Genomic DNA, 27,873 nt, shown 5'->3' with positions numbered 1-27,873 from the left:
AAACTCAACCCAAAGTAGTCTTGGGGCCTATTCTCTGGAACCATCTCACGACACAAAACAGACGCTGGTGGAGGTTGACCCGGACACATGGACGCCGCGATGTTCCAAGAGCTGCCCTGCCCCCTACCACCTCCGCCCCAGGGGGTTGTGAGCTGACTGTCGAGGGGAGGAAAGGGTGCCCGGGTGACTCTGCATCAGCCCTGACATCCCTCCTTCCTACAGGAGCCCCTCAGTGATGCTGGGAGAACTCCTGGATCCAGGGTTTCCTGCCCGCCTTTCCTAATCTGGGCCTGGCGGGCTGTCCTCTGCTAGGTGTCCAGCCTGTGGTTGTCCTCGCAGGTCCCCCTCCAGCCTTGCGATACCTCCCGACTCTGCCTGAGTCCACAAGACTGGATGCAAGTTGTCTGCTCCTAGCTTTCGCTTCTACCTCTCACTAGTCATACTTCTCTTCACATCCTCTTGCTTCCAAAATTCTGTTGCATGTTACAGAAGGACTCCTGAGATTTCAGACAGCCTGACAAACAGATGAGTGATCTGAATTTTCAATGAAATACATTTCAGGAAGTTACTCCCGTAACTTCTACTTCCTGGCAAGACTTCCTGGCTATGGAGCACGGTAACTTCCTCTGGACCTTCCCTGGACTCTGGAAAAGGGGGTGAGAAGCTCCGAGCACAACCAGGGCCCAGAAGACCCTTACAAACCCCATACTCACCCACAGCCATGGACGGCGCAGGAGGGAAGGAGTCTACAGGCACTGAGTCAGGCGGCCGTCCGTAAGTCATTTCATATAGTAAGTGGCCAAAGCAGTGGACGTCCACACTCTCCAATGTCTGCAGAAGAAAAGACAGCAGAAGGCCTTGGCTTTGTGAATCCCTAGCCCTGAGCTTCTACTAAGAAACGTGGCCCAGGGGCAACCCCACCCACAACTGGTAGTGACCACTCGAGGCCTTTTGTAAAAGCTCACAAAGCATCATTTTGACCAAAAGTCTTGGTCCTACCCTTCACGATGGTGCAGTGAGAGGTTCTACCCTTCCTTGGCCCTGCCCAACCAGCCTCTCAGATAGAGCAGTGCCGTGGAAGAGACAGGGCCAACAGGCCTGCCTGCCCCAACCATACCCACCCCTGCTTAGCACACATTTCTTACAGGGACAGATCATGCATCCTGCCATGGGGATAACTTACACCTAAAAATAAGCCTGCTGTTTCATCACTTTCATCAACTTACATTGATCTTCCTGAACTGTGAGAAATACGATCGGTAGAAGGAAGGAAGGCCCAACAAGGAATTCTCCAGGTCCAGCAGCCGGCAGGTATCCCCATCCAACATCACGTTGGAAGCGTGAAGATGCCCATAAGGGAATCCCTTGTCATGGAGAAACTTTAGGACCTATGGAAAAGTATGTAGTGGTTATACTCCCCTCCAACTTATTCGATACAAGACAAGGTTAAACTTTGCTTTTTCAGTCAATATATTTTGAAACAAGACCAAACAGGTCACCGGGGAGATTCCTAAAGAAAGAGTACATGTCTGTGCATTTCTCTGGAAAAGAGACGGACGCTGAGTGCTTTCCAGCTGTGGACATGCCAAGCCAAGCTCCCTCATTTCCAAAGAACAGAGAAGCAGCCTGTATCTGCTCGGGTTAACAGCTCTGATGCCAAAAGCCTCTACTGTAAGCACTTTCTCTACTTAAGCACCACATCCCAACTCTCTTCAGGGAAAAGATCCTCCCGCATAGATGAATAAAGATATCCTACCAGGGCTTCTGCCAATTATTCAGGAAGAGGGGTTGAGCTGAAAACATCTCTAGTCCTGTCTCACCTCAGAATATATTTGGCTGTTTATTAACAGAAACACATGACAGCCTCTCACAAAAAGAAGCAAACTTTTCAGCTGCATTTTATAAACAGTGGTTCAGCCAGTGACAGAGATACAGCCCTGAAAAAGACCTGGTGAATCACAGCAGTGCCCGCTGAAGCAGGTGCCCAGGACAATCCGTTGAGGACTGGAAGAAAAGTATTACAGCTTTTCTGTCTGTTTTTTGTTTTTCATTTATTTATTTTTTAACTTTCTGGCCATACCGTGTGGCATGTGGGATCTTAGTTCCTGGACCAGGGATCGAACCCGCCACCCTTTGAGTTGGAAGTAAAGTCTTAACCACTGAACCACCACAGAAGTCCCCTGTCTGTTTTGTTTCTAATCTCATTCTTTCTTAACTTATACTGGACAAATACATTAGTAATAGAATATATATAAATATATGTATACAAATTAAACATATATAACATGGGAGTGTTTATGCTTAAATTGTTTTCACTGATATGGTTGTAAATCCAAGAAGTTTGGTGAATGCTGCTCTAGAGAGTGATGTCGGAAAGGCTTTTTCACGTTAGTTTTACTTCTGTAAGGGAGCCATATGGTTATGTACAGGATATAACAAAAGCAAGAATCTTGGCACAAAGATAAATCAACCAGAAATAATACAAAACTTGGTATTCACACAATAAAAAGTTCTTAAAAATCACACACTAGTTTAGGAATTTCCAATAGCTAAGCTTTCAGAACTGTGTTGGTCTAGATTGCTGCTTTCAGTTCAGTTCAGTTCAGTTCAGTCACTCAGTCGTGTCCGACACTCCACGACCCCATGAATCACAGCACACCAGGCCTCCCTGTCCATCACCAACTCCTGGAGTACACTCAAACTCATGTCCACAGAGTCGGTGATGCCATCCAGCCATATCATTCTCCGTCGTCCCCTTCTCCTCCCGCCCCCAACCTTTCCCAGCATCAAAGTCTTTTCCAGTGAGTCAACTCGTCGCATGAGGTGGCCAAAGTATTGCAGTTTCAGCTTTAGCATCAGTCCCTCCAATGAACATCCAGGACTGATCTCCTCTAGAATGGACTGGTTGGATCTCCTTGCAGTATAAGGGACTCTCAAGAGTCTTCTCCAACACCACAGTTCAAAAGCATCGATTCTTCGGCGATCAGCTTTCTTCACAGTCCAGCTCTCACATCCATACATGACCACGGGAAAAACCATTGCCTTGAATAGACGGACCGTGGTTGGCAAAGTAATATCTCTGCCTTTTAATATACTATCAAGGTTAGTCATAACTTTCCTTCCAAGGAGTAAGCGTCTTTTAATTTCATGGCTGCAATCAGCATCTGCAGTGATTTTGGAGCCCAAAAAAATAAAGTCTGACACTGTTTCCACTGTTTTTCCATCTATTTCCCATGAAGTGATGGGACCAGATGCCATGATCTTTGTTTTCTGAATGTTGAGCTTCAAGCCAACCTTTTCACTCTCCTCTTTCACTTTCATCAAGAGGCTTTTGAGTTCCTCTTCACTTTCTGCCATAAGGGTAGTGTCATCTGCATATCTGAGGTTATTGATATTTCTCCCAGCAATCTTGATTCCAGCTTGTGCTTCTTCCAGCCCAGCGTTCCTCATGATGTACTCTGCATATAAGTTAAATAAGCAAGGTGACAATATACAACCTTGACGTACACCTTTTCCTATTTGGAACCAGTCTGTTGTTCCATGTCCAGTTCAAACTGTTGCTTCCTGACCTGCATACAGGTTTCTCAAGAGGCAGGTCAGGTGGTCTGGGATTCCCATCTCTTTCAGAATGTTCCACAGTTTATTGTGATCCACACAGTCAAAGGCTTTGGCATAGTCAATGAAGCAGAAATAGATGTTTTTCTGAAACTCTCCTGCTTTCTCCATGATCCAGCAGATGTTGGCAATTTGATCTCTGGTGCCTCTGCCTTTTCTAAAACCTGCTTGAACATCTGGGAGTTCACGGTTTACATACTGCTGAAGCCTGGCTTGGAGAATTTTGAGCATGACTTTACTAGCGTGTGAGATGAGTGCAATTGTGCGGTAGTTTGAGCATTCTTTGGCATTGCCTTTCTTTGGGATTGGAATGAAGACTGACCTCTTCCAGTCCTGTGGCCACTGCTGAGTTTTCCAAATCTGCTGGCATATTGAGTGCAGCACTTTCACAGCATCATCTTTCAAGACTTGAAATAGCTCAACTGGAATTCCATCACCTCCACTAGCTTTGTTAGTAGTGATGCTTTCTAAGGCCCACTTGACTTCACATTCCAAGATGTCTGGCTCTAGGTCAGTGATCACATTATCGTGACTATCTTGGTCGTGAAGATCTTTTTTGTACAGTTCTTCTGTGTATTCCTGCCACCTCTTCTTAATATCTTCTGCTTCTGTTAGGTCCCTACCATTTCTGTCCTTTATCGAGCCCATCTTTGCATGAAATGTTCCCTTGGAATCTCTAGTTTTCTTGAAGAGGTCTCTCGTTTTTCCTATTCTGTTGTTTTCCTCTATTTCTTTGCATTGATCACTGAGGAAGTCTTTCTTATCTCTCCTTGCTATTCTTTGGAACTCTGCATTCAGATGCTTATATCTTTCCTTTTCTCCTTTGCTTTTCGCCTCTCTTCTTTTCACAGCTATTTGTAAGGCCTCCTCAGACAGCCATTTCACTCTTTTGCATTTCTTTTCCATGGGGATGGTCTTGGTCCCTGTCTCATGTACAATGTCACGAACCTCCGTCCAGAGTTCATCAGGCACTCTATCAATAAGATCTAGTCCCTTAAATCTATTTCTCACTTCCACTGTATAATCATAAGGGATTTGATTGAGGTCATATCTGAATGGTCTAGTGGTTTTCCCTACTTTCTTCAATTTAAGTCTGAATTTCGCAATAAGGAGTTCATGATCTGAGCCATAGTCAGCTCCTGGTCTTGTTTTTGCTAACTGTATAGAGCTTCTCCATCTTTGGTTGCAAAGAATATAATCAATCTGATTTCGGTGTTGACCATCTGGTGATGTCCATGTGTAGAGTCTTCTCTTGTGTTGTTGGAAGAGGGTGTTTGCTATGACCAGTGCATTCTCTTGACAAAACTCTATTAGTCTTTGCCCTGCTTCATTCCGTGCTCCAAGGCCAAATTTGCCTGTTACTCCAGGTGTTTCTTGACTTCCTACTTTTGCATTCCAGTCCCCTATAATGAAAAGGACATCTTTTTTGGGTGTTAGTTCTAAAAGGTCTTGTAGGTCTTCATAGAACCGATTAACTTCGGCTTCTTCAGCATCACTGGTTGGGGCATAGGCCTGGATTACTGTAATACTGAATGGTTTGCCTTGGAAACGAACAGAAATCATTCTGTCATTTCTAAGATTGCATCCAAGTACTGCATTTCGGACTCTCTTGTTGACCATGATGGCTACTCCATTTCTTCTAAGGGATTCCTGCCCACAGTAGTAGATATAATGGTCATCCCAGTTAAATTCACCCATTCCAGTCCATTTTAATTCACTGATTCCTAGAATGTCGACGTTCACTCTTGCCATCTCCTGTTTGACCACTTCCAATTTGCCTTGATTCATGGACCTAACATTCCAGGTTCCTATGCAATACTGCTCTTTACAGCACCGGACCTTGCTTCTATCACTGGTCACATCCACAACTGGGTACTGGTTTTGCTTTTGCTCCATCCCTTTATTCCTTCTATAGTTATTTCTCCACTAAGCTCCAGTAGCATACTGGGCACCTACCGACCTGGGGAATTCCTCATTCAGTATCCTATCATTTTGCCCTTTGTTACTGTTCATGGGGTTCTCAAGGTAAGCATACTGAAGTGGTTTGCCATTCCCTTCTCCAGTGGACCACATTCGGCTGTGGTCCATGTGATCAGATCGGCTAGTTTCCTGTGATTATGATTTCAGTTTGTCTGCCCTCTGATGCCCCCTAGCAATACCTACCGTCTTGTTTGGGTTTCTCTTACCTTGGTCGTGGAAAATCTCTTCACAGCCGCTCCAGCAAAGTGCAGCAGATTGCTGCTTTAGTCTCAAATATTTGCTTTTGGGGGTAAAATATGACAATGCCACCAGTTTGTATGTGACTAGATAATTTGAACTATTTTACATATTGCCTGAAAACTTTCCCAAAAGAATACTGTGAAGCTGGGTGAAATGCCAATGCAACTTAAACAAAAGTCAGATACCTCTTACCTCTAATACTTGCCGCCCATATGTTTTTATTTGCTGGAGTTCAAGGCCTTGAACCTTTTTAGGGTTGCAGTACTTCTTCAGGAATGGGTCTTTCGGTTTTGCCTTTGGAAAGGAACAGAGAGCACATAAGAAGGCAGTAAAGGGGTTGAACTCTACACTCGCGTGGCCTCCTTGAACAGACAGGACACACTGAGAGGCTGGGGGCCTCAGATGAGTCCAGCTGGCAGGACGTGGGCTGTTAAATACAGCAGCCTGCACAGTTAATGGAAAGAGGCTGACTAGGGTTCCAGCCTTTTTCTAGTCCAGTGAAGATGTTCCTGGTCTTCACTTTAGCAGACCCCAAAGTCTTATATACTGTTAGAATTCTTCAGTATCGCTTTTTTTTTAGGAAAAAAAAAAACAAAAAACACATAGCAGTGTTAATTATGGGCTTCCCAGGTGGAACTAATGGTAAAGAACCCGGCTGCCATTGCAGGAGACATAAGAAACATGGGTTCGATCCCTGGGTTGGGAAGATCCCCTGGAGGAAGGCAAGGCAACCCACTCCAGTATTCCTGCCTAGAGAATCCCATGAACAAAAGAGCCTGGCGGGCTACAGTACAGAAGGCAGCACAGAGGCAGACACAGCTGAAGTGACTGAGCACGCAGGCAGCGTTAACGATATCTATTATGCTGCGTTTCACACCTCCAGTACTTATCCATCTTACCCTTTTAACTGTCTTCATCCAATTTCCCTTAAATATCCTCTCCTACCTCTGTTAACCACAAATCTGATCTCTTTTTCTATGAGTGTGTTTGTAAAGCTTCTCAGTATTCCTTTAAAAAAAATTTAAACTTTAAAACTGATCTAAGAGCAGTCTACAATCTAATGGATATAATCATGAAATGTTCAACCTTTCCTCATGTGGGTAAAGGAATGCTCTTTAGCCAAACTGGGTAGTTTCTATTGCTATAATAAATATAAATTCCAAATAAAATTAAAATTAAATCCTCGGGGCCTAGCTTCTAGAAGCTTAGGGATCAAGTATCAATAACAGGTTCTTAAGGGATTTGAGAACTTCTTGATGACCAGGAACTTGCACCACCAGTACCTTGTAGATCAGGTCCTTCAAGGTTCCTTTTTCATTAAACATTCTAATTAGCAATGCTGAGGATTCGTTAGCTGTGGCAAAGGTAACACGAGAGATGTAAGGGTGCTGCCAAAACAAAAAAAAGAAATTCATTTAATCTGCATCAGCATCTAGGTTCCTTTTAGATCCAGGATCTGGTTATACAGAATCAAGTGCCAGCTTGATAGTTTAATTGCACATAAATGCAGAACATTCCCTGAATACATGGTATTTTCAAGTTATCAAATGATCAATTACTAACTCATTTTTTAGATGAGAGAAGCAAGGTAAATTACAGTGATTAAGCGAAGTGGCTAGAAGTTAAGCTCTCCACGGGAAGGTATCTGCTTTAACGTGGTCTCACAGTTTAGGTGACAGTGTGGTGCAAGAGAGGGAAAATCTGAGTTTTGGGAAAGGTGGTTTTAATATTCTGTCTCTGTAAATTGGTAAAAAAAATAAATAAATAAAGTAGCCAAATTCTAGAGCAGCCATGTGGGAACCAGGACAAATGTGTCTCCCCTCACAGTGCTGCCTAACACTCCACACTGCTGTCTAGTGATAAGCCAGGGAGCATGACAGCCAGAAAACAAGCAACGGCAGCATCTTTCAGCATCTTGGCCCTTTTCCAGGGCAGTGAGCATGCGTCTTCCTGTCCCTCTGCTGGAGTGTGCAATATGATGAGTGACACTGCCCTCCTGAGAGGCGGACATGGATGTCAACAAAGTGGGGTGGGGAGTAAGACAAATTATTTAATGACTGAAAGAAAAGTCCTCATGTGACCTGGAATTGTGGATACATGGACCAACTGACTTCACATATTACAATGGCCTTGAGCTCAAAGGAGTACCAGGAAGATTTAAACCCTTGGGAGCTGGATTGTGTGAGGACTGGATGCGCAGGGGGATGGGGAGGGGGATGGAAGGGGGTGCCCAGGGAAATACAGAAAATTGATCATGAAGTTCCTCCTGATCATCACAACAAAGCAATTGCTGTGGATATTTTCATGGCTTTACTGAAATACAATTCACTTTCCAATATAATTCACCTGTTTAAAGTATACAACTCAGTGGTTTTCAATAAATTCAGAGCTGTGTGACTATCACACAGTCTAATTTTAGAACATTTTCATCACCTCAAAAAGAAACCCAATGAATAAAATAAAAATCCTTGGAATTCATACTGATATAAATAGATAAAGAAGAGAGAACATGAAGCTTTTCCTTATAGTAGAATGCCAACCAGTAAATATAAGAGAAATGATGGAGTTAGAAAATCTCTATGAATGTTAATAGTGGGTTTGATAAAGACTACTATGCCACTTATATAGTCTCAAAAAAAAAAACCACCTCCCTACAATTGCTTATTAATTAGTTCTAGTTATCTTATAAAAATAACTAAGGATGGGTACAAATGTTCAGCTAAAATTGTTCACCATGGCATTTTTTTAAAAAGTAAGAGCAAAAAACTAGAAGTGATCCACATATCTAGTGGGTTAGCTGAGTGAACTGAGGTATTGCCAATGATCATTTTATGCAGTCAGTAATAATGATATAAAAAAAAAAAGTAATAATGATGTATTATACTGTACTTGCGGGGAGGGCAATGGCAGGCCACTCCAGTACTATTGCCTGGAAAATCCCATGGATGGAGGAGTCTGGTAGGCTGTAGTCCATGGGGTCGCTGGGGGTCGGACACGACTGAGCGACTTCACTTTCACTTTTTACTTTCACACATTGGAGAAGGAAATGGCAACCCACTCCAGTGTTCTTGCCTGGAGAATCCCAGGGACGGGGGAGCCTGGTGGGCTTCTGTCTATGGGGTCACACAGAGTCGGACACGACTGAAGTGACTTAACAGCAGCAGCAGCAGCACACTGTACTTGAAGCTCAACATTCAGAAAACAAAGATCATGGCATCTGGTCCCATCACTTCATGGGAAATAGATGGAAAAAGTGGAAAAAGTGTCAGACTTTATTTTTTTGGGCTCCAAAATCACTGCGGATGCTGATTGCAGCTGTGAAATTAAAAGACACTTACTCCTTGGAAGGAAAGTTATGACCAACCTTGATAGTGTACTAAAAAGCAGAGACATTACTTTGCCAACAAAGGTCCATCTAGTCAAGGCTATGGTTTTTCCAGTGGTCATGTATGGATGTGAGAGTTGGACTGTGAAGAAAGCTCAACGCCGAAGAATTGATGCTTTTGAACTGTGGTGCTGGAGAAGACTCTCGAGAGTCCCTTGGACTGCAAGGAGATCCAACCAGTCTATTCTAAAGGAGATCAATCCTGGGTGTTCATTGGAAGGACTGATGCTAAAGCTGAAACTCCAATACTTTGGCCACCTCATGCGACGAGTTGCTGCTGCTGCTAAGTCACTTCAGTCGTGTCCGACTCTGTGTGACCCCATAAATGGCAGCCCACCAGGCTCCCCGTCCCTGGGATTCTCCAGGCAAGAACACTGGAGTGGGTTGCCATTTCCTTCTCCAATGTGTGAAAATGAAGTCGTTTAGTCGTGTCTGACCCTTAGCGACCCCACAGACTGCAGCCTACCAGGCTCCTCCATCCATGGGATTTTCCAGCCAAGAGTACTGGAGTGGCTTGCCATTGCCTTCTCCGTGCGACGAGCTGACTCACTGGAAAAGACTCTGAAGCTGGGAAAGGTTGGGGGCGGGAGGAGAAGGGGACGACAGAGAATGAGATGGCTGGATGGCATCACCGACTCTGTGGACATGCGTTTGAGTGAACTCCAGGAGTTGGTGATGGACAAGGAGGCCTGGCGTGCTGTGATTCATGGGGTCGCGGAGAGTCGGATACGACTGAGCAACTGAACTGAACTGATACTGTACTTATTAACAACAAAAGATGTTCATGGGTATACCACTAACAACAACAAAAATCAAACTTTAGAACAGTATCTATATGATTTTTTTCAAAAATAATCATGTAAGAGAGTTCCTTGGTGGGTCTAGTGGTTAGGATTCTGGGCTTTCATTACTGTGGCCTTGATTCAATTCCTGTTTGGGGAACTAAGAGCCCGCAAGACACAAGGCACAGCCAAAAAAAAAACAAACATAAAATTCTAGAGAAGTAACAATTGGACATGACACTTTGGCCCGTACTTCAGGTTACTTGGAATTATGGGCAAATTTTATTTTATTTTTGCCTATCTGACTTTCTGCAATTAATATGCACCACTAGCCTTGCATCATCTTCTTTTTTAAAAAAGCATATCCAGGAAAAGAAATTTAGGATTGAGCGCTCACAGCCTGTGTGATACAACCTATCAAAGACCACAATATTTTTTTCCACCAGGTATCACACCTCATTAAACACTTCTTGGTCTTGCTAGCTTGACAAGACATTCTCTTCAAAAAACGAATATCAACACTAACTCAATTTTCTCTAGCCAGGTTAGTCTTTTCCTTAAGAATATCTGCATATCTTTGGAAAGACATTCATGAGGTTCTTACCACTGAAAGCCTTGGATTAGAATCCCTTTCCAGTTAATCTAAATCTGCATCAGTTCTGCTTTCTCAGGCTGGAAACAGATCTCTCAACTCATTAATAATAAACACCCTCACCAAGAACAAGAGGCTCAGAGAAATGGGTGCTTTCCTACTCTGATATTTGCTTAAAACACAAAAACAATATTTCAGGGTTTCCTAACAATCCAGTGGTTAAGACTCTGTTTCCACTGCAAGGGGTGCAGGTTAGATCCCTGGGAGGGATCCTGCATACCACGTGGCGTGGCCAAATGAATAAAAAAATAAATAAATTACCACATTTTGTGAGTAGTCTGGAAGTCATGAATGTCATTTAAATGGCCAATGGTCTGTGGGAGTAGCCCTGAGCACTTCCAGTCTGAAGAGAAATCCACTCTACCTCTCCATTCTCAAGCCTGGGGAGTGTTTCCAGCTCTTCTGTCCATGGTCACCCGCCCCCAAGAAAACACTGCAAATCTGTCATCAGCATCAAGAATAAACAGAAGGACTTGTACTCACCAAACAGGAAGGCAGAAGTTTGATTAGACACTGAAAATCTTTATCTGACAGATACTTGTCAGGACCAAGGTCAGCCTGCAAACATGGGAGGAAATATCAGGGTGCTGTTTTGGTCATCAAAAGAAAAGTTCCTTACAAGTCTTTCCTTTATTTAAAAAATCTGTCCAAATACATGACTATAAACCAAAGATGAAAACCACAGTAAATTGTGTTGCCTCATGGCCTTTCTGGAGAATATAAACATACAAATACTAACACCTAACTGTAATGTTACCTAATTCTACTAGCCAAATGTATCACTAGAGCTCTCAAAGTGATAGATAAAACAAAAATAATGCCGAAGCATTTTTTTTAAAACAAACTGCCAAAGTGTCAGTCCTAAAGAGGTCCAAGAAAACTATTTGAAGCTGTTCATATTTCTTTCCAAGTGTTTACTAGCTGATGAATGGTAGTCACACTGATATTACTACATGCATAAACAAAGTGCCTTAAAATGACTCTCTGATGTATGACTGAGGGGCCCTTTACATCTCTCAGTAGCACAGGACAATTTTGTAGTTCTCTTGTCAGTTCTCTTGCTTTCATAAGCCCACCTGAAGTCCCTGAAATCAGTCTAAAGCAAAACAAAACAAAATTAGCTTACCCAGCTTAACACTAGCCGTTCCTTTGGCTGATTTTTAATCTTCATCAAGAAATATTTCTTCCTTATCCTCCAACCTATCATAAAAGGAGATGTGTTTATAGCTACATGATCTAACACCAACTGATTCTGTTTTACTGACCAAATAATTAATAAAAATTAAGTTCAGCAATATTATTCATAGGTATATAGGAACCTGTAAACAATCATTTGGTAATACTGAAATGGTAAAAGCGGCACTAAAATAAATAAAAAAATAAAAGAAATTACTCACTGAAAAAGGAAAACAGCACTTCAGTTTAGATTTAATGGAAAAGAGGAATGAATGATGGTTCAGAAACTTAGTTACCACCATCCAAATCCCCAAATGCGTCTGTAACCAAGATTCATTCACTAACAAAAGTTAAGGACTGAATCCTCAAATAGTATGGAAACAGACAAAAAAAAGACATCACCTGCATTCCTTTTGCATTTCACCTGCATAAAAGCTTTTTGGGGATACTTATAAGAAAGCATGACAAAAAGCCCTGTTTTGTGATCCTTTTTTAACGCAATGGGCACACCAGTTCCTCACCTATGTCTTTCAATGGTTCTACCACCTCCCACTTTGGCTCTGACCGGAAGAACATGGAAACATGTTGTAAGGCAATCTCTGCAAAGATATTTTGGAAACGAATTTATTAGACAAACATATCAGGAAAGTTCCATACGCTTAAGATGTTATTCTTGCAAGTGAAATTCTTACAGTCTATGACCTTCTTTAAAAATTTAATTATAAAAAATGAACACAGAGTAAATAAAACATGAGACTCTAGATTGGATCCTAGAACAGAATAACAACATTAATGAAACATCTAATGAAATCTGAATAAAACTATTTTAAATAGTAATGTGTGAATGCTACTTTCTTAGTTTTGATATAAATGTATCATGCTTATATAAGATGTTAATATTAGGGGAAATTGGGTGAGGGAATATATGGAAATTCTATACTGCCATTATTTTTTTCTGTAAATCTAAAACTATTCTAAAATCAAAAGTTTATTAAAGGAAGTAATTAGTAACAGAATAATTAAACTGGAAGATCTAAAATATGCTAGTATTTTTGCTAGTAAAATAAACTAGTTGTCTTAAACTAAGAATTCAATATATGTACCAGACAACTGGAGCACAAAACTCAAAATGTGTCCTAAGGTCACCCTGGAATAGCATTAAACATTGCTTCAAGTGGTATTTATCCCATCTTCATTCCTCATGAAATTATAGCTTTCACTAACAAAGAAGCGATTAGCCTTAAATATATATATTGGAAATAAAAGCCAGTGTTTTAGAAAAACATCTATGCACAGCAACAACATGGTTCTGTTGTGGGAAACCACTGTACATCTGCTTACTGGAAAAAAAAAAAAAATCCATCCTCCTCTTTGTGTTTATCATGAAAATGTTTCCCCCTTCTATAAAGACAATGAAAAGAGGAAGTTCTTTAAAGTTCACTGTATAAAAAAATCATCAGAATAATTGTGCTTTTACATTTCCTGCAAAAAGCAACATTTGTAATTTGCTGTTTTCCCCCTCAATGTAGTGACTGAATGAAAGCCACACTGGATCCCTGAAAGCAAACAGCAATCCTGCAAATCCATTGTGGAACTGCACTTCTGCCAAGCATCAGTTACATCCCAGGCACCAGGGATTCAGCAGAAACGCTTTCCATGTGTTGAAATGACCTAGTCTGGAACTACTATGCCTAGAGCTTGGCAGACAATATTATTTTGATATATTTTAGAGTACATTATCAATTAAGAGATTTGGGGAAGAAAACAATCTTATTGACTCAATATGTAAAGTGTCAGTGCTGTCTGCACCTAAAAGAACATGAGATGACAGATACAGAACAGACTCCATTTACATTTGCTTTAACTACTTCAATGTGACAACCATTTGGAGAGGTTGGATGTGGCGGCAGCAGACGAATTTTCATAACCAACACTGGAAGCTCTAAACTTTTACTGTAAGTAATGCTGATATAAAAGGCTTTCAGCATTTCCAAAATTACTTGAACGTAAGTTACTTCAAAAAATATTCTTTTAAGTGAAAATCACAACACTGAGAAGGATTATGAAAAATAATCTTCTGAATGCAATACACTGTCACTCTCAGAGACTTTAAAGGACAGTTGGTTCTGAACTAACAGTAACTCACAATCCCCTACAATCTCATCATTCCACCATGTTTACTGGACGCTACTGTGCACTGTACACTGTTTTTGGAATGGGGGAAGCAGCTGTGAGCAAATGGAACATGTTTAGATTTGTTACTGACAAATTAAGGATTAGAAAATAGCTTTCTTCTTCTTTTTTTATCTTTGGGATCAGGAAATTATAGACAGAACATTTTCTTTCCTTTGAACTATGATTTATTCTCAAGTAAGCCACACAACCACCACGCTCCCAATATTAATCCCTTCCCTCCCCAGATTCAGGTAACACATTTCAATCCTAAATGTCTTCTGCTCAGAAGTCTTTGTTGGCGCCCCATGACCTTACCAATTAGGACCAAGCTTCTAAACCTCACAGTGTTCAACCTAGCTCTGGCTCTACATCACCCTTCTGTCTTTAGCCCCCCTACCCCCTACTCCCACCGCCCAATAATGTGTGAGCCTCACACTCTTGTCACTGAGAGTGTACCTGCCATGGCCCCTGAAGACTGGCCTACTCTAATCCTCAGCATTCTCCATTCCTGCCCATCCAACCTTTGAGGCTCAACCCAAACTTGCGGCTCCCCTGGCCAGGGCTTTCTCCCTTCTTCCCGCCTCTGTACACTCCATTGCTCCACATGGCCCTCTCCTATGGCATTCTGTCCTACTAGTCTTCCACGAGACTGTAATTGTTGGCTTTAGAAAGAAATATCTTAAACATGGCAGAGCCCACAGCCATACAGAAATATTTACTTCTTTCTCTCCTGGAGTACTGGCCCTTGCCTCTTGGCCTAGCTAACTTCTACTCACCTCAGGTCTCCTTGCAGGAGTCACCTCTTCTGGGAAGACTTCCTCCACCTTTAGAGCGGGATCATCTCCACCTGGACCCCCACCCTCGAGGGGCTATCACGTCTTTAACCTGGCAGAATCTTTACCCGTCAATCTCCCTACAGAAGTGCCCTGGGGTAGGAGTTGGGTTAGGAGACTATTTCCTGCTTGGTGCTGCAGTTATAGTACCTGTCACAAAGCAGGGGCTCAATAAATATCTGATGAAGTAAGAACTAACTAAGGGTTCAATGGGCTTCCTAAATAGCTCAGTAGTAAACAATCTGCCTGCCAACCAGGAGACATGGGTTGGATTCTGGGTTGAGAAGATTCCCCTGGAAAAGGAAATGGTAACCCACTCCAGTATTCTTGCCTGAGAAATCCCATAGACAGAGGAGCCTGGCAGGCTACAGTCCATGGGGTAGCAAAGAGTCGGACATGACTGAGCTACCACACCACAGCAGCAAGGGCTGGATGCGTGCGCAGTGGGTGTGGACGCTCGCTCATGGGAGCACATGAAATCCATGCAAAGGAAGGCATCTGCCTCCATTTCATTAGCACTGACTGACCCACCGGGAAAACTGCATGCTCTCGAGACGCTGACAAACACGCCCCAGACAGGAAACGCAGAGCGACGCCTTCGAGTCCACCTTATGCTCCCCACAGAGCTCAGACTTCTCAGCTCAGAAAGTATCAGCTGCCCCCACTGTGTGTAGCCTTTGACGCCCTAGATCTCAGCCCCATTAAGCGACTGCAAGGAATACAGACCAGCTCCTCGAGTTCCACAACCGAGCTCTAGATTCCCCAACTACTGTAGCTGGTGTGTTACCGCAAACTGCAGCCTTTCTGAAGCACCCTGCTCTTGTTCTGAACATCATCTCACCTTCCCTCCCACCCTCCCCTCCTGCCCAACCCTCCCTCTCTCTTCCACTCCATCATAGAGCCCACTACTATCTGACCTCTTCACAGGACTCTTTGGATTTTAGAGCTAGAAGAGAGCTTTGGATGCTATCTGGACCACTCTCCCCACCTCCATCTCTTATGTTGTCAGTCAGGACCCCAAGGCCTACAGTGGAGAGGCTGCTGCTAATAAGAAAGCTGGGGCCAGGATGCAGGCCTCTTGATTTCTGGTCCAAGTGACTTCTGCATGGACATTAAAAAGCTTATTTACGGAGTGGTTTAAGGTGGGGAGATGGTTACAGTGCAGTGATGGCTATACCTTGCTAACAAGATGAATAAGGCAATGTGTGTGTATGCATACATGTTTCTCAACATAAACCCCGCATGACTGACAACTGATTTCCCTATACAATAGCTGGCCCTCGATCAGACTTTTTAATTCAAATGAACAACCCCAAACCAACCCTCAACAAAGCACAAGGACCCATATTTCCTTTCAGTGAATTTGGTAGTAAAAAGAGATTGGAATACCAGACCATCTTATCTGCCTCCTCAGAAACCTGTATGCAGGTCAAGAAGCAACAGTCAGAACCAGACATGGAACAACAGACTGGTTTAAAATTGGGAAAGGAGTACATCAAGGCTGCAGACTGTCACCCTGTTTACTGAACTTCTATGCAGAGTACATCATGTGAAATGCCAGGCTGGATGAATCACAAGCTGGAATCAAAATTGCTGGGAGAAATATCAACCTCAGATATGCAGATGATACCACCCTAATGGCAGAAAGTGAAGAAGAGCTGAAAAGCCTCTTGATAAAGGTGAAAGACGAGAATGAAAAAGCTGGCTGAAAACTCAACATTCAAAAAATGAAGATCATGACATCCAGACCCATCACTTCATGACAAATACATGGGGAAAACAAGGAAACAGTGACAGATTTTATTTTCTTGGGCTCCAAAATCACTGCAGATGGTGACTGTAGCCATGAAGTTAAAAGATGATTGAGCCTTGGAAGAAAAGCTACGACAAACCCAAACAACACATTAAAAAGCACAGATATCACTTTGCCCACAAAGGTTCATACAGTCAAGGCTATGGTTTTTCCAGGAGTCACATACAGATGTGAGAGATGGACCATAAAGAAGGCTGAGAGCCAAAGAACTGATGCTTTCGAAATGTAGTGCTGGAGAAGACTCTTGAGAGTGCCTTGGACAGCAAGGAGATCAATCCAGTCAATCCTAAATGAAATCAACCCTGAATATTCGTTAGAAGGACTGATGCCGAAGCTTGAGCTCCAATACTTTGGCCACCTGATGCAAAGAACTGACTCAGTGGAAAAGACCCTGATGCTGGGAAAGACTGAGGGCAGGAGGAGAAGGGGATGACAGAGGATGAGATGGTTGGATGGCATCATGGATTCAATAGACATGGGTCTGAGCAAACTCCAGGAGATAGTGAAGGACAGGGAAGCCTGGTGTAATGCAGGTCATGGAATCACAAAGAGTCAGACACAACTGAGTGACTGAACAGCAACAAAAACAGAAGGAAAGGAATAAAAGGACCGGCAATCCCAGGCTGGGGTCCCAGAGAGGAGGGCAGGGAGTTGCTGACGTCCTGAGAGCTGCTGGCCACCCATCCCCTGGGGAATGGGTGGCGTCAACAGGTCTCCTCTGACAAAACACCTGCAGGCTCAGTCAGGGCAATAGGCAGAGAACGTGGCCTTGGTGGTTTCAGCCACACCTGAACACAGAACTCAGACCCTGCTGAAGGGAAGCTGGACAGTGGCCACAGGAACTAAGGAGAGGTACAGACAGTACCCACACTACAGGGAAATGCTGGGAGCTGCAGGTGCACAGGGTGCCCTTGGGGGCCATGGGCCACACTGTGAGTTTTGGGAAACCTGGACAAGACTGCCCTGTTTTTTGGGGAACAGCTCAGTTAAGATGATGTGGAGGAGACGGCCTGGGTTTCCCCTTCCTGAGGCACTTGGTGAGTCAGCGCGGAGGAAAGACAAAGTTCTGACATTTCATGCAAAGGGGGAAATTAATCAGCACTTCTCTGAAAACAGCACCCAACCCTTATTGTTTCATCAGGACTGTGCCCTCTAAATAGCAGCAGCTACTTAAGAATTTGGGTTCTGGCAGGAGTCTCTGACAGTTTTCTCATATTCCTGTACTCATCTCCTTTGGATTCCTGATTGTCTGGCATCCTGGGAGAGAAGGGAAAGATCAGGACTACAGCAGCATGTAGAGAGGCACATGAGGAGGAGATACAGGGATCAGACAATGTTCCAGGGGCTGAGCAGCATTTTAATTGGGAAACATTCAGACACTAGACATTTGTACAATCATACAAATGTGCAACCCTAGGTAAGGCCCTTCCTGGGAGACTGCTCATGTATAAAATGAGAGGGTTCTCCTGGAACTCAATGAGTTTGGCACAGTTGCAGGATACAAAATTAATATGCAGAAACTGGTTGCATTTCTGTATACTAACAAGAAACTATCAGAAAGAAATGAAAGTAAGAAAACAATTTCATTTACAATCATATCAAGAAGAATAAATCCAACTAAACAGGTAAAAGATCTGTACTCTAAAAACTCTAAGACACTAACGAAAGAAATTGAAGAGGACACAAACAGATGGAAAGATATACTGTGTTCATGGACTGGAAGAATTAATATGGCTAAAATGACTGTACAGCCCAAGGCAATCTACAGATTCAGTGCAATCCCTATAAAATATCACTAGCTTTTTTCACAGAACTAGAACAAATAATTCTAAATTTTTATGAAAACAGAAAAGATCTTGAATAGTCAAAACAATCTTGAAAAAGAAAAGCTGGAAGTACCATGCTTCTGATTTCAAAGCACACTACAAAGGTACAATAATCAAAACAGTATGGTAATTGGGGCATGCATAAGCACACACACAGAGCATGAAGAAATAGAATAGAGTGCCCAGAAATGAACCCGTATTTCTATCAGCAATTAATCTATTAATACGACAAAGGAGGTAAGAATATACAATGAAGAAAAGACAACCTCTTCAATAAATTCAGGAAAATTAGACAGCTACATGCAATAGAACCAAACTGGACTACTCTCTCACATCATATACAAAAATAAACTAAAAATGGATTAAAGACAAAAATGGAAGACCTAAAACCATAAAATTCCTAGAAGAAAACACAGGGGACAAACTCTTTGACATTGGTCTTAGCAATGTCTTTTTGGATATGTCCCCTTGGGAAACACAAGAAGCAAAAACCAACCAATGGAACCTAGTCAAACTTAAAAGCTTTTGCACAGCAAAGGAAACCATCAATAAAACAAAAAGACCACCTACTGAATGGGAGAACAGATTTGCAAACAATGTATCTGACAAGTGGTTAATATCCAAAATAAACGAAGAACTCATACAACTAAATATCAAAAAACAAAAAAACACTATTAAAAAATGGGCAGAATACTTGAATAGACATTTTCCCAAAGAAGACAAGACAGATGGCCAACAGGGACATGAAAAGATGCTCAACATCAGCATTCATCAGGGAAATGCAAATCAAAACCACAATGAAGTATCACCTCACACCCACCAGGATGGCTATCATCAAAAAGACCACGAATAAATAACAAGTTTTGGTGAAGATGTGGAGAAAAAGAACCCTTGTGCATTACTGATGAGAAGGTAACTTGAAACAGACCTTATAGCAAATAGAGAGCCCTCAAAAAATTTAAAAGTAGAACTACCATACAGTTGTTCAATTTTACTCCTCGGTATTTACCAGAAGAAAATGAAAACACTAACTAGAAAAAAATATATGTACCACCGTGTTCACTGTGGCATTATTTACAGTAGCTGAGATGTGGAAGCAACCTAAGTATCACAGTGGCTTATTAATCAGTCACGAAAAAGAATGAAATCTTGCCATTTGCAACAACATGGATGGATACAATTGATAACTATGTAATATCTTTTTATGGTGACATATGTAAGTAGATTTATCATGATGATTATTGTGACAGGTATAGAAACATCAAATCATAATGTTGTGTAACAGGAACTAACACAGTAGTGCAGGGCAATTATTCTTCAAAAATGCACAGAAAAAGAGATCAGATTTGTGGTTATCAGATGGTGGGGGCTGGAGGTAGGAGGATGGGGAATTGAATGAAGGTGACCAAAAGTTACAAACTTTCAGCTATAAGATAAATAAGTACTAGGAATGCAATACACAGTATGATAAATATAACTAACTCTGTTGCACATTATGCATGAAAGTTACTAAGAGAGTAAATTCTAAGAGTTCTTATCACACAGAAGCAATTTTTTTTCTCCTATTTTAATCCTGCATCTGGATGAGATGATGGATGGTCACTAAACTTAACTGTGATCCTCATGTCACAATGTATGTAAGTCAAATCACCATGCTGTACACCTTAAACATATTCAGTGCTGTATGTCAATTATATCTCAATAAAACTGGAAGGAAAACAACAAAAAACTTACATTAAAAAATATATAGGGTGCCGCCTCCCGCAGCCGGGGAGGAGCCGGGGCGGAGATGGCGAGCCGGGCAGCGCCGGGGCGGAGCGGGCGCGGGCAGAACGCGGCACGGGGTCGGCTGCGAGGGTCGGCTGCGGGTTCGGCATCGCTGAGGCTGCCTGCGACCCGGTGCCCGGCCGCCCGCCCTGCAGACCCACCTTCGCGGCGCGGCGGGAAGCGCGCGGAGCTCCGAGGGAGCGAATCCCCGCGCGCGCGGCGGCTCGGCTGCCTCCCTCCGTGGGAGGTCAGGCTCCCGGCTCTCCGGACCCGCCTGGCGTCCTCGTCTCCCGCGGGCCGGGCCGGCTGCGGCGCCCGGGGCATGGCTTCGGCGGGCAGCGGCATGGAGGAGGTGCGCGTGTCGGTGTTGACCCCGCTGAAGCTGGTCGGGCCGGTGTGCATCTTCCTGGCGCTGTGTCTGGACCTGGGGGCCGTGCTGAGCCCGGCCTGGGTCACGGCCGACCACCAGTACTACTTGTCCCTGGGGGAGTCCTGCCGGAAACCCGCCAGCTTGGACATCTGGCACTGCGAGTCCACGCTCAGCAGCGACTGGCAGATTGCTACTCTGGCTTTACTCTTGGGTGGTGCTGCCATCATTCTCATTGCATTCCTGGTGGGTTTGATTTCCATCTGCGTGGGATCTTGAAGGCGCTTCTATAGACCTGTTGCTGTCATGCTTTTTGCAGTAGTTGTTTTACAGGTTTGCAGCCTGGTTCTTTACCCAATCAAGTTCATTGAAACTGTGAGCTTGAAAATTTACCATGAGTTCAACTGGGGTTATGGCCTGGCCTGGGGTGCAACTATATTTTCATTTGGGGGTGCCATCCTTTATTGCCTGAACCCTAAGAAGTCTCAAATTTAAAAAAAAATCAACCATCCAAAAAAAAAATATATATATATAAAACAAGAGGGTTAGTCTAGATGCATCTGCTGGCAACGCAAGGTATTTCTAGTACAAGCTCCCTGAGAACAAGGAGCACATTTTCCTCACACCTGTACCCCAACACCCAGCCCTGCACCAAGCACATGGCATGGGCAGAGCAGAGAGTCAACATACGGAATGGATAGCATCATCACATGCACACTACACCGTGACGTTTGACCTCAAGAGAACACTAGCAGACACTGTCAGGAAACAACACGGACAAACAAACCAATGAATAGGGCTGAGCTGCAAGGGATTTGATAAACGTCAACCCAGAGTCCATGGTGTGACAATCCTGGAACAAGTGAGGTGAAGTAAGGTGAAATGAAAGCCAAGGGAGACCTGTGCTGAAAGAACCTGAGTTGTCCTGGGAGCCCCAGGCCGGTGATGCTTTTTCTCCAATGAGTTCCAAGAAACAAGTGGGGTAAAAATGCAAGCCTTGTAACAATTCAAAGTTCAGTTTCATAACTTACAACAAATATGAGCTTGAAATAAACTTCCTTTCAGTGGGTTGCTTTCTACGAAGGCATTTTTCTTACCCCTGCAGGCACTTTCACTAGAAGATGACAGGCATGTTCTTGGGCAAGGCTTCTCAAACTTTAATATGCATGCAAATAACCTGGGGACCTTGTTAAAACCACATCCTGATTCTAGGTTTGGGCTGGGGCCTGAATGCTACATCCCTAACAAGCTCCCGATGATGCCAGTGCTGCTGGTCAGGCGACCCATGATGTGAGTAGCAATTTCCAACTGTGGTTTTCAAACTCAGCTGCATATCAGAATCTCTGGGGAGGGCAGGCTTACAGACTATGAACCCCATCCGCAGAGATTCTGATTTGATTGGCATGAATGCAGTCTGGGCATTGGAATATTTTTAAAGCTCCCCAGGTGATTCCATCATGCAGAAAAGTTTCAGGCTTCCCCGATAGACTTTAGCAGACACTGGTTCGGTCCCTGATCCGGGAAGATTCGACCTGCCTCGGAGCAACAAAGTCCATGCGCGGTAACTATTGAGCCTGTGCTCTAGAGCCTGGGAGCTGCAATTACTGAGTCCACGTGCTGCAACTACTGAAGCCCTCACGCCCTAGAGCCCGTGCCCGGAAACAAGAGACGTTACCACAGTGAGAAGCCCGCACATCACAACTAGAACAACAAAGAACCAGCATGGCCAAAAATTAATTAATTAATTAATTTAAAATAAGATGAAGAAAAGTTTCGTGCCTGGTAAGTAGTCCTCTGTTTCCCTCCATCTGACACAAGAATAAAAGCGTCTCCTCCTAATTACTTCAAAAGCAGTGTTCTAAGGACCCAAAATGTAGCCTCTAAACAGTCTAGTCTCTTAGCAAGGAAATCAGCTTATTAATGATACCCAGTGTTCCACTTAGACTCTCAGCATGGTTTAGCTTTAACAAATTGGCTGAATTCTAGTCACTGGTTTGGTTTTACAACAGCTTCTATTGCCCTGTTCAAGACCATGCCAGAGTGTATTAAACATTTAATCACTCATTCTGCCGACAGTGGGCTTACAGAACTGCTGCTGGCCGTTTGTGTGACTGGCACCCTTTCCCACTCAGGCCCCTGGCTGCTGCTCTGTCCAGGGAAGGTTTGGAAAGGGACCACCTGCTCCCTAGGCTTTGCACACAGCAGGTTTCAGCAAGCAACTGGGAAGACACAGAAAGGCCCCTTCTGAATCACTGTTGTGTTTAAAGTAATTCCCAGAAGAGCCAGGCATAATATATATTGTAAACACAAAAACAGGTAAATATAAATCAAACTGACATTACTGTAGAGATCATTGTGGACTATTTACTCTCAGTTTTGTCAGGGAAGAAGATAATGACAAGACTCTGTACACAGACAAGTTCTCTTCCATATTTTTCTAAACAGGCATTAAAAACATTTTAGAATAATCTTTCTCTTATAGAGACATGGATGGACCTAGAGTGTGTCATACCGAGTGAAGTAAGAGAAAAATAAATATCGTATGTTAACACATATAAGTGTGTCTAGAAAAATGGTACAGATGAACCTATTCCCAAGGCAAGAACAGAGATGCAGACATAGAGAATGGATATGTGGACACTGGGGGAAGGAGAGCGTGGGATGAATTGGGAGATGAGGACTGACATATACACACTGCTGCTGCTGCTGCTGCTGCTAAGTCACTTCAGTCGTGTCCGACTCTGTGTGACCCCATAGACGGAAGCCCACCAGGCTCCCCCGTCCCTGGGATTCTCCAGGCAAGAACACTGGAGTGGGTTGCCATTTCCTTCTCCAATATACGCACTACCATATGTAAAACAGACGGGTAGTGGGAAACTGCAATAAAATATACCAGGCTCAGCTCAGTGCTCCATGGTGGCTTAGAGGGTGAGTTGGGGGTGGCGGTCAGAAGCTGAGGAGGGAGGGGATATATGTATACATACAGCTGACTCACTATGCTACAGCAGAAATTAACAAAACATTGTAAAGCAATTATCTTCCAGTTTAAAAATATTTTCTTCTTAGATATCTATGATAAATTACAATCAGGTAAGTATTAGCAGATAAATAATGCCCTAGAACACATCTCCCCATCTGGAAGGATAGTTTGTCCCACATATATTGTCCCTGGCAAAGAAAAGTGCCTCTTTTTTCTCAGGAATGTAGCTGATAGATCCTTCTACTTACCAGTGTAGTTTGCAGAATAGTTGTTTGGATCTAGAAACTTCTTAACCAGCTCACAGTTAGACAAGATATGATTTGTGGTGATAACGTTGAGATAGTTCTGAAGACCTTTCTGCCTCTCAGCTATGAATTCACGATCCATGTTACCAATCAATTTTTTGGGAGGAAGAGGTAGACTTAGGCCTGCAATCTTTAATTAAAGAGAAAAAAGAAAAGTATTATACTTACGTCATCCCCAAATAAGACAGAAGAGCAGAATCCCTGAGCCAACAGGTTTCGTTAGGTCTAAATCATTTCAGGATACATCCTAATCAGTCGTATCGTAAAAAGGTGAAAACCTGTACATCTTAGAACTGATAAAATACTAAGTGTAGCACTTTAAGACTTAATTTTTTAAATGAAACTTACACATGAACATATTTTCCAAGAGTCAAATACTTTTGTTTATTACTGCTGGTAGTCCCATGATGCTCGCCCCCCACCACCCCAGCCGAAAGGTATCATATCCATTCCCCACTCCCCAAAGGTGGCCACATTCAACTCTTTCAACTGATCTCTTGGAAGAAGCGACGGTTTACATTGTTATGCCTCGATTTTTCACTTTTAGGCATTATCTGTAAGTTTCTCATTATGGGAGATGAGGGTTAAGTTCTCTTTCCCAACCTGATCTCATCCACACACATTCTATTCCTAATTCTTCCAACATCATGATGCTATCATTTAAATGAGTGCAGCACGCACACTTAATTAGGTAAATGATACTCACAACTGAGCCAAAGAGCATGCTTACTACTCCTTTCTGTCCACTTTTTTTTTCTAGTTTTCTCTTCAACTCTAAACTCTCCATCTAAACCTTTCTTCAATGCACTGAGATACAAAGATGAATCAATGTCATCTTCTTGAAGAGCACTTTCCAGAACCCAGCAACTTGTTCCAAGCAGGACAAGTGGTCCCTAGACCTGCGGCAAGACTGGCATCCTGGGACCTCCCTTCACCACCATGCTAGAGAAGCCTCTGTCCTTTCTCCTGCTAAACCCCAGTTCTATATCCACGCCTGCCTTTTTCTTAGATAATCCCCTCACTTTTGGTGGAGATACCCTCTGTTAGCTTCCTAGAAAGGGAGAATTGTTTGAAACCTTGCACGTTAATAAAAAATGTCTTTATTTGGAATTTCCTGGTGGTCTGTGAGTAGGGCTCTGAGCTTCCACTACCGGGGGCAAGGGTTCCAACTCTGATTGGTGGTGGTGGGGGAGGGGGGGGTTTACTGAGATCTCACATGCCTCACATGGAATTAGTTTAAAAAATAGAAAAGAAATTCTTTAAAAAAAAAGTCTTTATTCTACTCTCACACCTGACTGACAATGAGTCTTGATATGGAACTCTTAAGTCGGAAATATTTGTTCTTCAGAATTTTTAGAAACTACACTATATTGTATTTTAGTTGCCAGTTCAAACAGTAGTTTCCTGATTCTGTTTTTTTCTGCCTGGAAATGTTAGGATCTTCTTTTTGACCTGTTTGTGAATCCCATCTGCCTTTACTGTGGCTCTGTGTTCCTTCTTTGTACTGAGTACTCAGCCCTTTCACTCCAGAAATTAATATCCTCATATTTGTTGGTATTGCCTTACATTAGGTCATTATTCCTTTCTCTCCATGCCCTATGTTTTCTTTTTCTGGAACTCCTGTTTTCCAAAGTTGGACCTTCTGGACTGGTTGGTCCTCTGTTCTTATCTTTTCCCTCTCATTTTCCACCTGTGTTAAACATTTTTTCCATTTCCTTTATCTTTCAGGCCTTCTAAAGAGTTTTCATTTCTACTACTATTATCTTTTTATATATATATAATTTCTAAATTCTCCTTGCGTTCCTTAGTAGCATCCTGAATGTCATTCAACTTTTTTGTCTCTGAGATTATAAACTATAATTTTTCTGAGAACCTGTGACCTCAGTCTCTTTAGCTCATTCTCTTAGGCTGGGCAGATCTCCCAAAGGAATATTCCCAGCTCCTTTGCCTGGAGAGTCTAAGCCTAAATGCCAGTAATCTGGGCACTCGGGGGAAGGAGAGGGCTCAGTTGGGGGTGGGGGATGGGCAAGTCTCCTCTTTAATATGTAAATATTTCCAACTGTGCCTGCACTCTCCAGTCCAAATAATGTTCAACCCTCTCCAGAGGGAAAACCCCCAGTTTCTCCACTGGAGAAGAGTAGGCATAAGTTGTTCAGATGGGGAGCTCTGGGGATCCAACTGATTAAACATACTTTCAACTCCTGATTCTAGCTTGACCTAACCCCACATTAGAGGTAGAACTTGGTGCTGTCAATCTTTTGGATGTTCTGTGCTGTAAACTGGGACCCAACGGGTTTATCCACCCCTACTGCCATCTCGTAATTCTACCTTCCATATCTGCTTAATTAGTTAGCTCTCATCCACTGGATTTTCAGTTTTTAATGTTTTTGTTGTAATTTTCTCCTCTCCTATTTGTCCTTGAAGGAGTGGGTGTGTGTGTTTGTGTGTGTGTGTGTGTGTACATACACAAGATCAAATTTACTGTTGTTTTAGAGTGACTTGGGGAGAAAGGAAAAGTAAATGCAGGTGTGCAATCTACTATAATTTTCCAAATCATTTAAACTTTGAGTCTATTTTTTAAACTTAAAAACAAAGTATCAGATTGGTATCATAATTTAATGAGCAAAAAACTGCTTTCAAAGAGCAGTACTAGTCTACCCTTGTGCTTAGAGTGGTCCAAGTGGCGTGTGTATTGATAGAGGGAAAGGTATAAAACAGAAAGGCATCTTGAATTCAGACAAGCATGTCTAAATCACCCATGTGAGCAAACCTAACTGAGCCTGCTTCACTCCATTTTTTCAAACAATGAAGACCTTGAACTTGGCCATTAGGCAAGTTTGAACCTTGAACTTGAATTAGGCCTTGAACTTGAATTAGGCAAGATGAAAAGGTTGGCTGATAATTCTGAACTGCCTGTTTCTACAACATACTTATGAAAATATGTCAGAACACACTTAGAGTGAATTTTCAACCATGGCCAAATTCACTGCCAAATAAGGCACTCAATTTCAGGCTATTTTCCCCTCTCATACAATTACGCTTTACGGAATAGCAGTTTCTTTATTAACTAAATAGAAAAGCAAAATTATGAAGAAAGCATATCACTAATCTGGTACACATCCAAGTCAATTGTTTTATTATTATTTTTGTTCAGGAGCACTGAGTAATATAAGGGAATCAACGGTAATGTGTTACTGAAAATATCATTGATTTCTTTTAAAAACTCTTTTAATAAGTTGCAGGATATAATCTCATTTGTGTGTCTGTGTGCACCCATGTGTAAGCCCAGGCATACAGTTACATATACACGAAAAATGTCTAAAAGGACTTACTCTACCTGCTTTAGACTAGCTTCCTCTGGGAGTGGGTTGGTCAATTAATTTTTAATTCTATACTATGAAATGTTAACATATCTTACTTATTATTTTTCAATTAAAAAAAGAAAAACACTTTTGCTCATCAAAGTTATCATATATACAACAAGGATTAAAAAAAAAAATACCATCAGCCAATATCAGCACATCTGCCTGCACTACTCGCTCAAGAGCAGCCCCCGCTGAAGCCTAGGTCACTAAGAATGGACAGTCACATCTGACAAGATCAGATTTAAACCCCAATAGGGCTATTTTTCCGGAGAAGGCAATGGCACCCCACTCCAGTACTCTTGCCTGGAAAATCCCATGGATGGAGGAGCCTGGTGGGCTGCAGTCCACGGGGTCGCTAAGAGTCAGACACGACTGAACGACTTCACTTTCACTTTTCACTTTCATGAATTGGAGAAGGAAATGGCAACCCACTCCAGTGTTCTTGCCTGGAGAATCCCAGGGACGGGGGAGCCTGATGGGCTGCCGTCTATGGGGTCACACAGAGTCGGACACAACTAAAGCAACTTAGCAGCAGCAGCAGGGCTATTTTTCATTCACAGTGGGGATGTCAGAATGAATTAGATAAGCTATCTGTTTCAAACTTTGTGGCCT

At 42.7% G+C, this 27,873-nt stretch overlaps 1 protein-coding gene across 13 annotated transcripts in view; it reads right to left on the bottom strand.

The window, feature by feature from the left end:
• PXK (PX domain containing serine/threonine kinase like) overlaps nucleotides 1-27,873 on the bottom strand; it is a 94,359-nt gene that overhangs the window by 26,180 nt on the left and 40,306 nt on the right. For 12 of the 13 annotated variants that reach the window (XM_088831704.1, XM_055414188.2, XM_088831705.1 and 9 more), the window contains exons 4-11: nucleotides 23,840-24,026; nucleotides 12,352-12,429; nucleotides 11,781-11,854; nucleotides 11,138-11,212; nucleotides 7,119-7,223; nucleotides 6,028-6,129; nucleotides 1,227-1,388; nucleotides 714-831 (exon numbers count right to left, since the gene is read on the bottom strand). In XM_088831704.1, the coding sequence (XP_088687830.1) occupies nucleotides 714-831; nucleotides 1,227-1,388; nucleotides 6,028-6,129; nucleotides 7,119-7,223; nucleotides 11,138-11,212; nucleotides 11,781-11,854; nucleotides 12,352-12,429; nucleotides 23,840-24,026 (901 nt within the window). Of the gene's footprint in view, nucleotides 1-713; nucleotides 832-1,226; nucleotides 1,389-6,027; nucleotides 6,130-7,118; nucleotides 7,224-11,137; nucleotides 11,213-11,780; nucleotides 11,855-12,351; nucleotides 12,430-20,211; nucleotides 20,341-23,839; nucleotides 24,027-27,873 lie in introns of those variants that run through there. The other variant, XM_088831706.1, reaches the window with a different exon arrangement.

This window comes from Moschus berezovskii, chromosome 24, assembly GCF_049115385.1.
Source record: "Moschus berezovskii isolate FMDL1 chromosome 24, NW_MosBer_1.0, whole genome shotgun sequence".
NCBI lineage: Eukaryota > Metazoa > Chordata > Mammalia > Artiodactyla > Moschidae > Moschus > Moschus berezovskii.
Note: the sequence above shows the minus strand (reverse complement) of the source record. Positions and strands in the feature narration are given on the sequence as shown.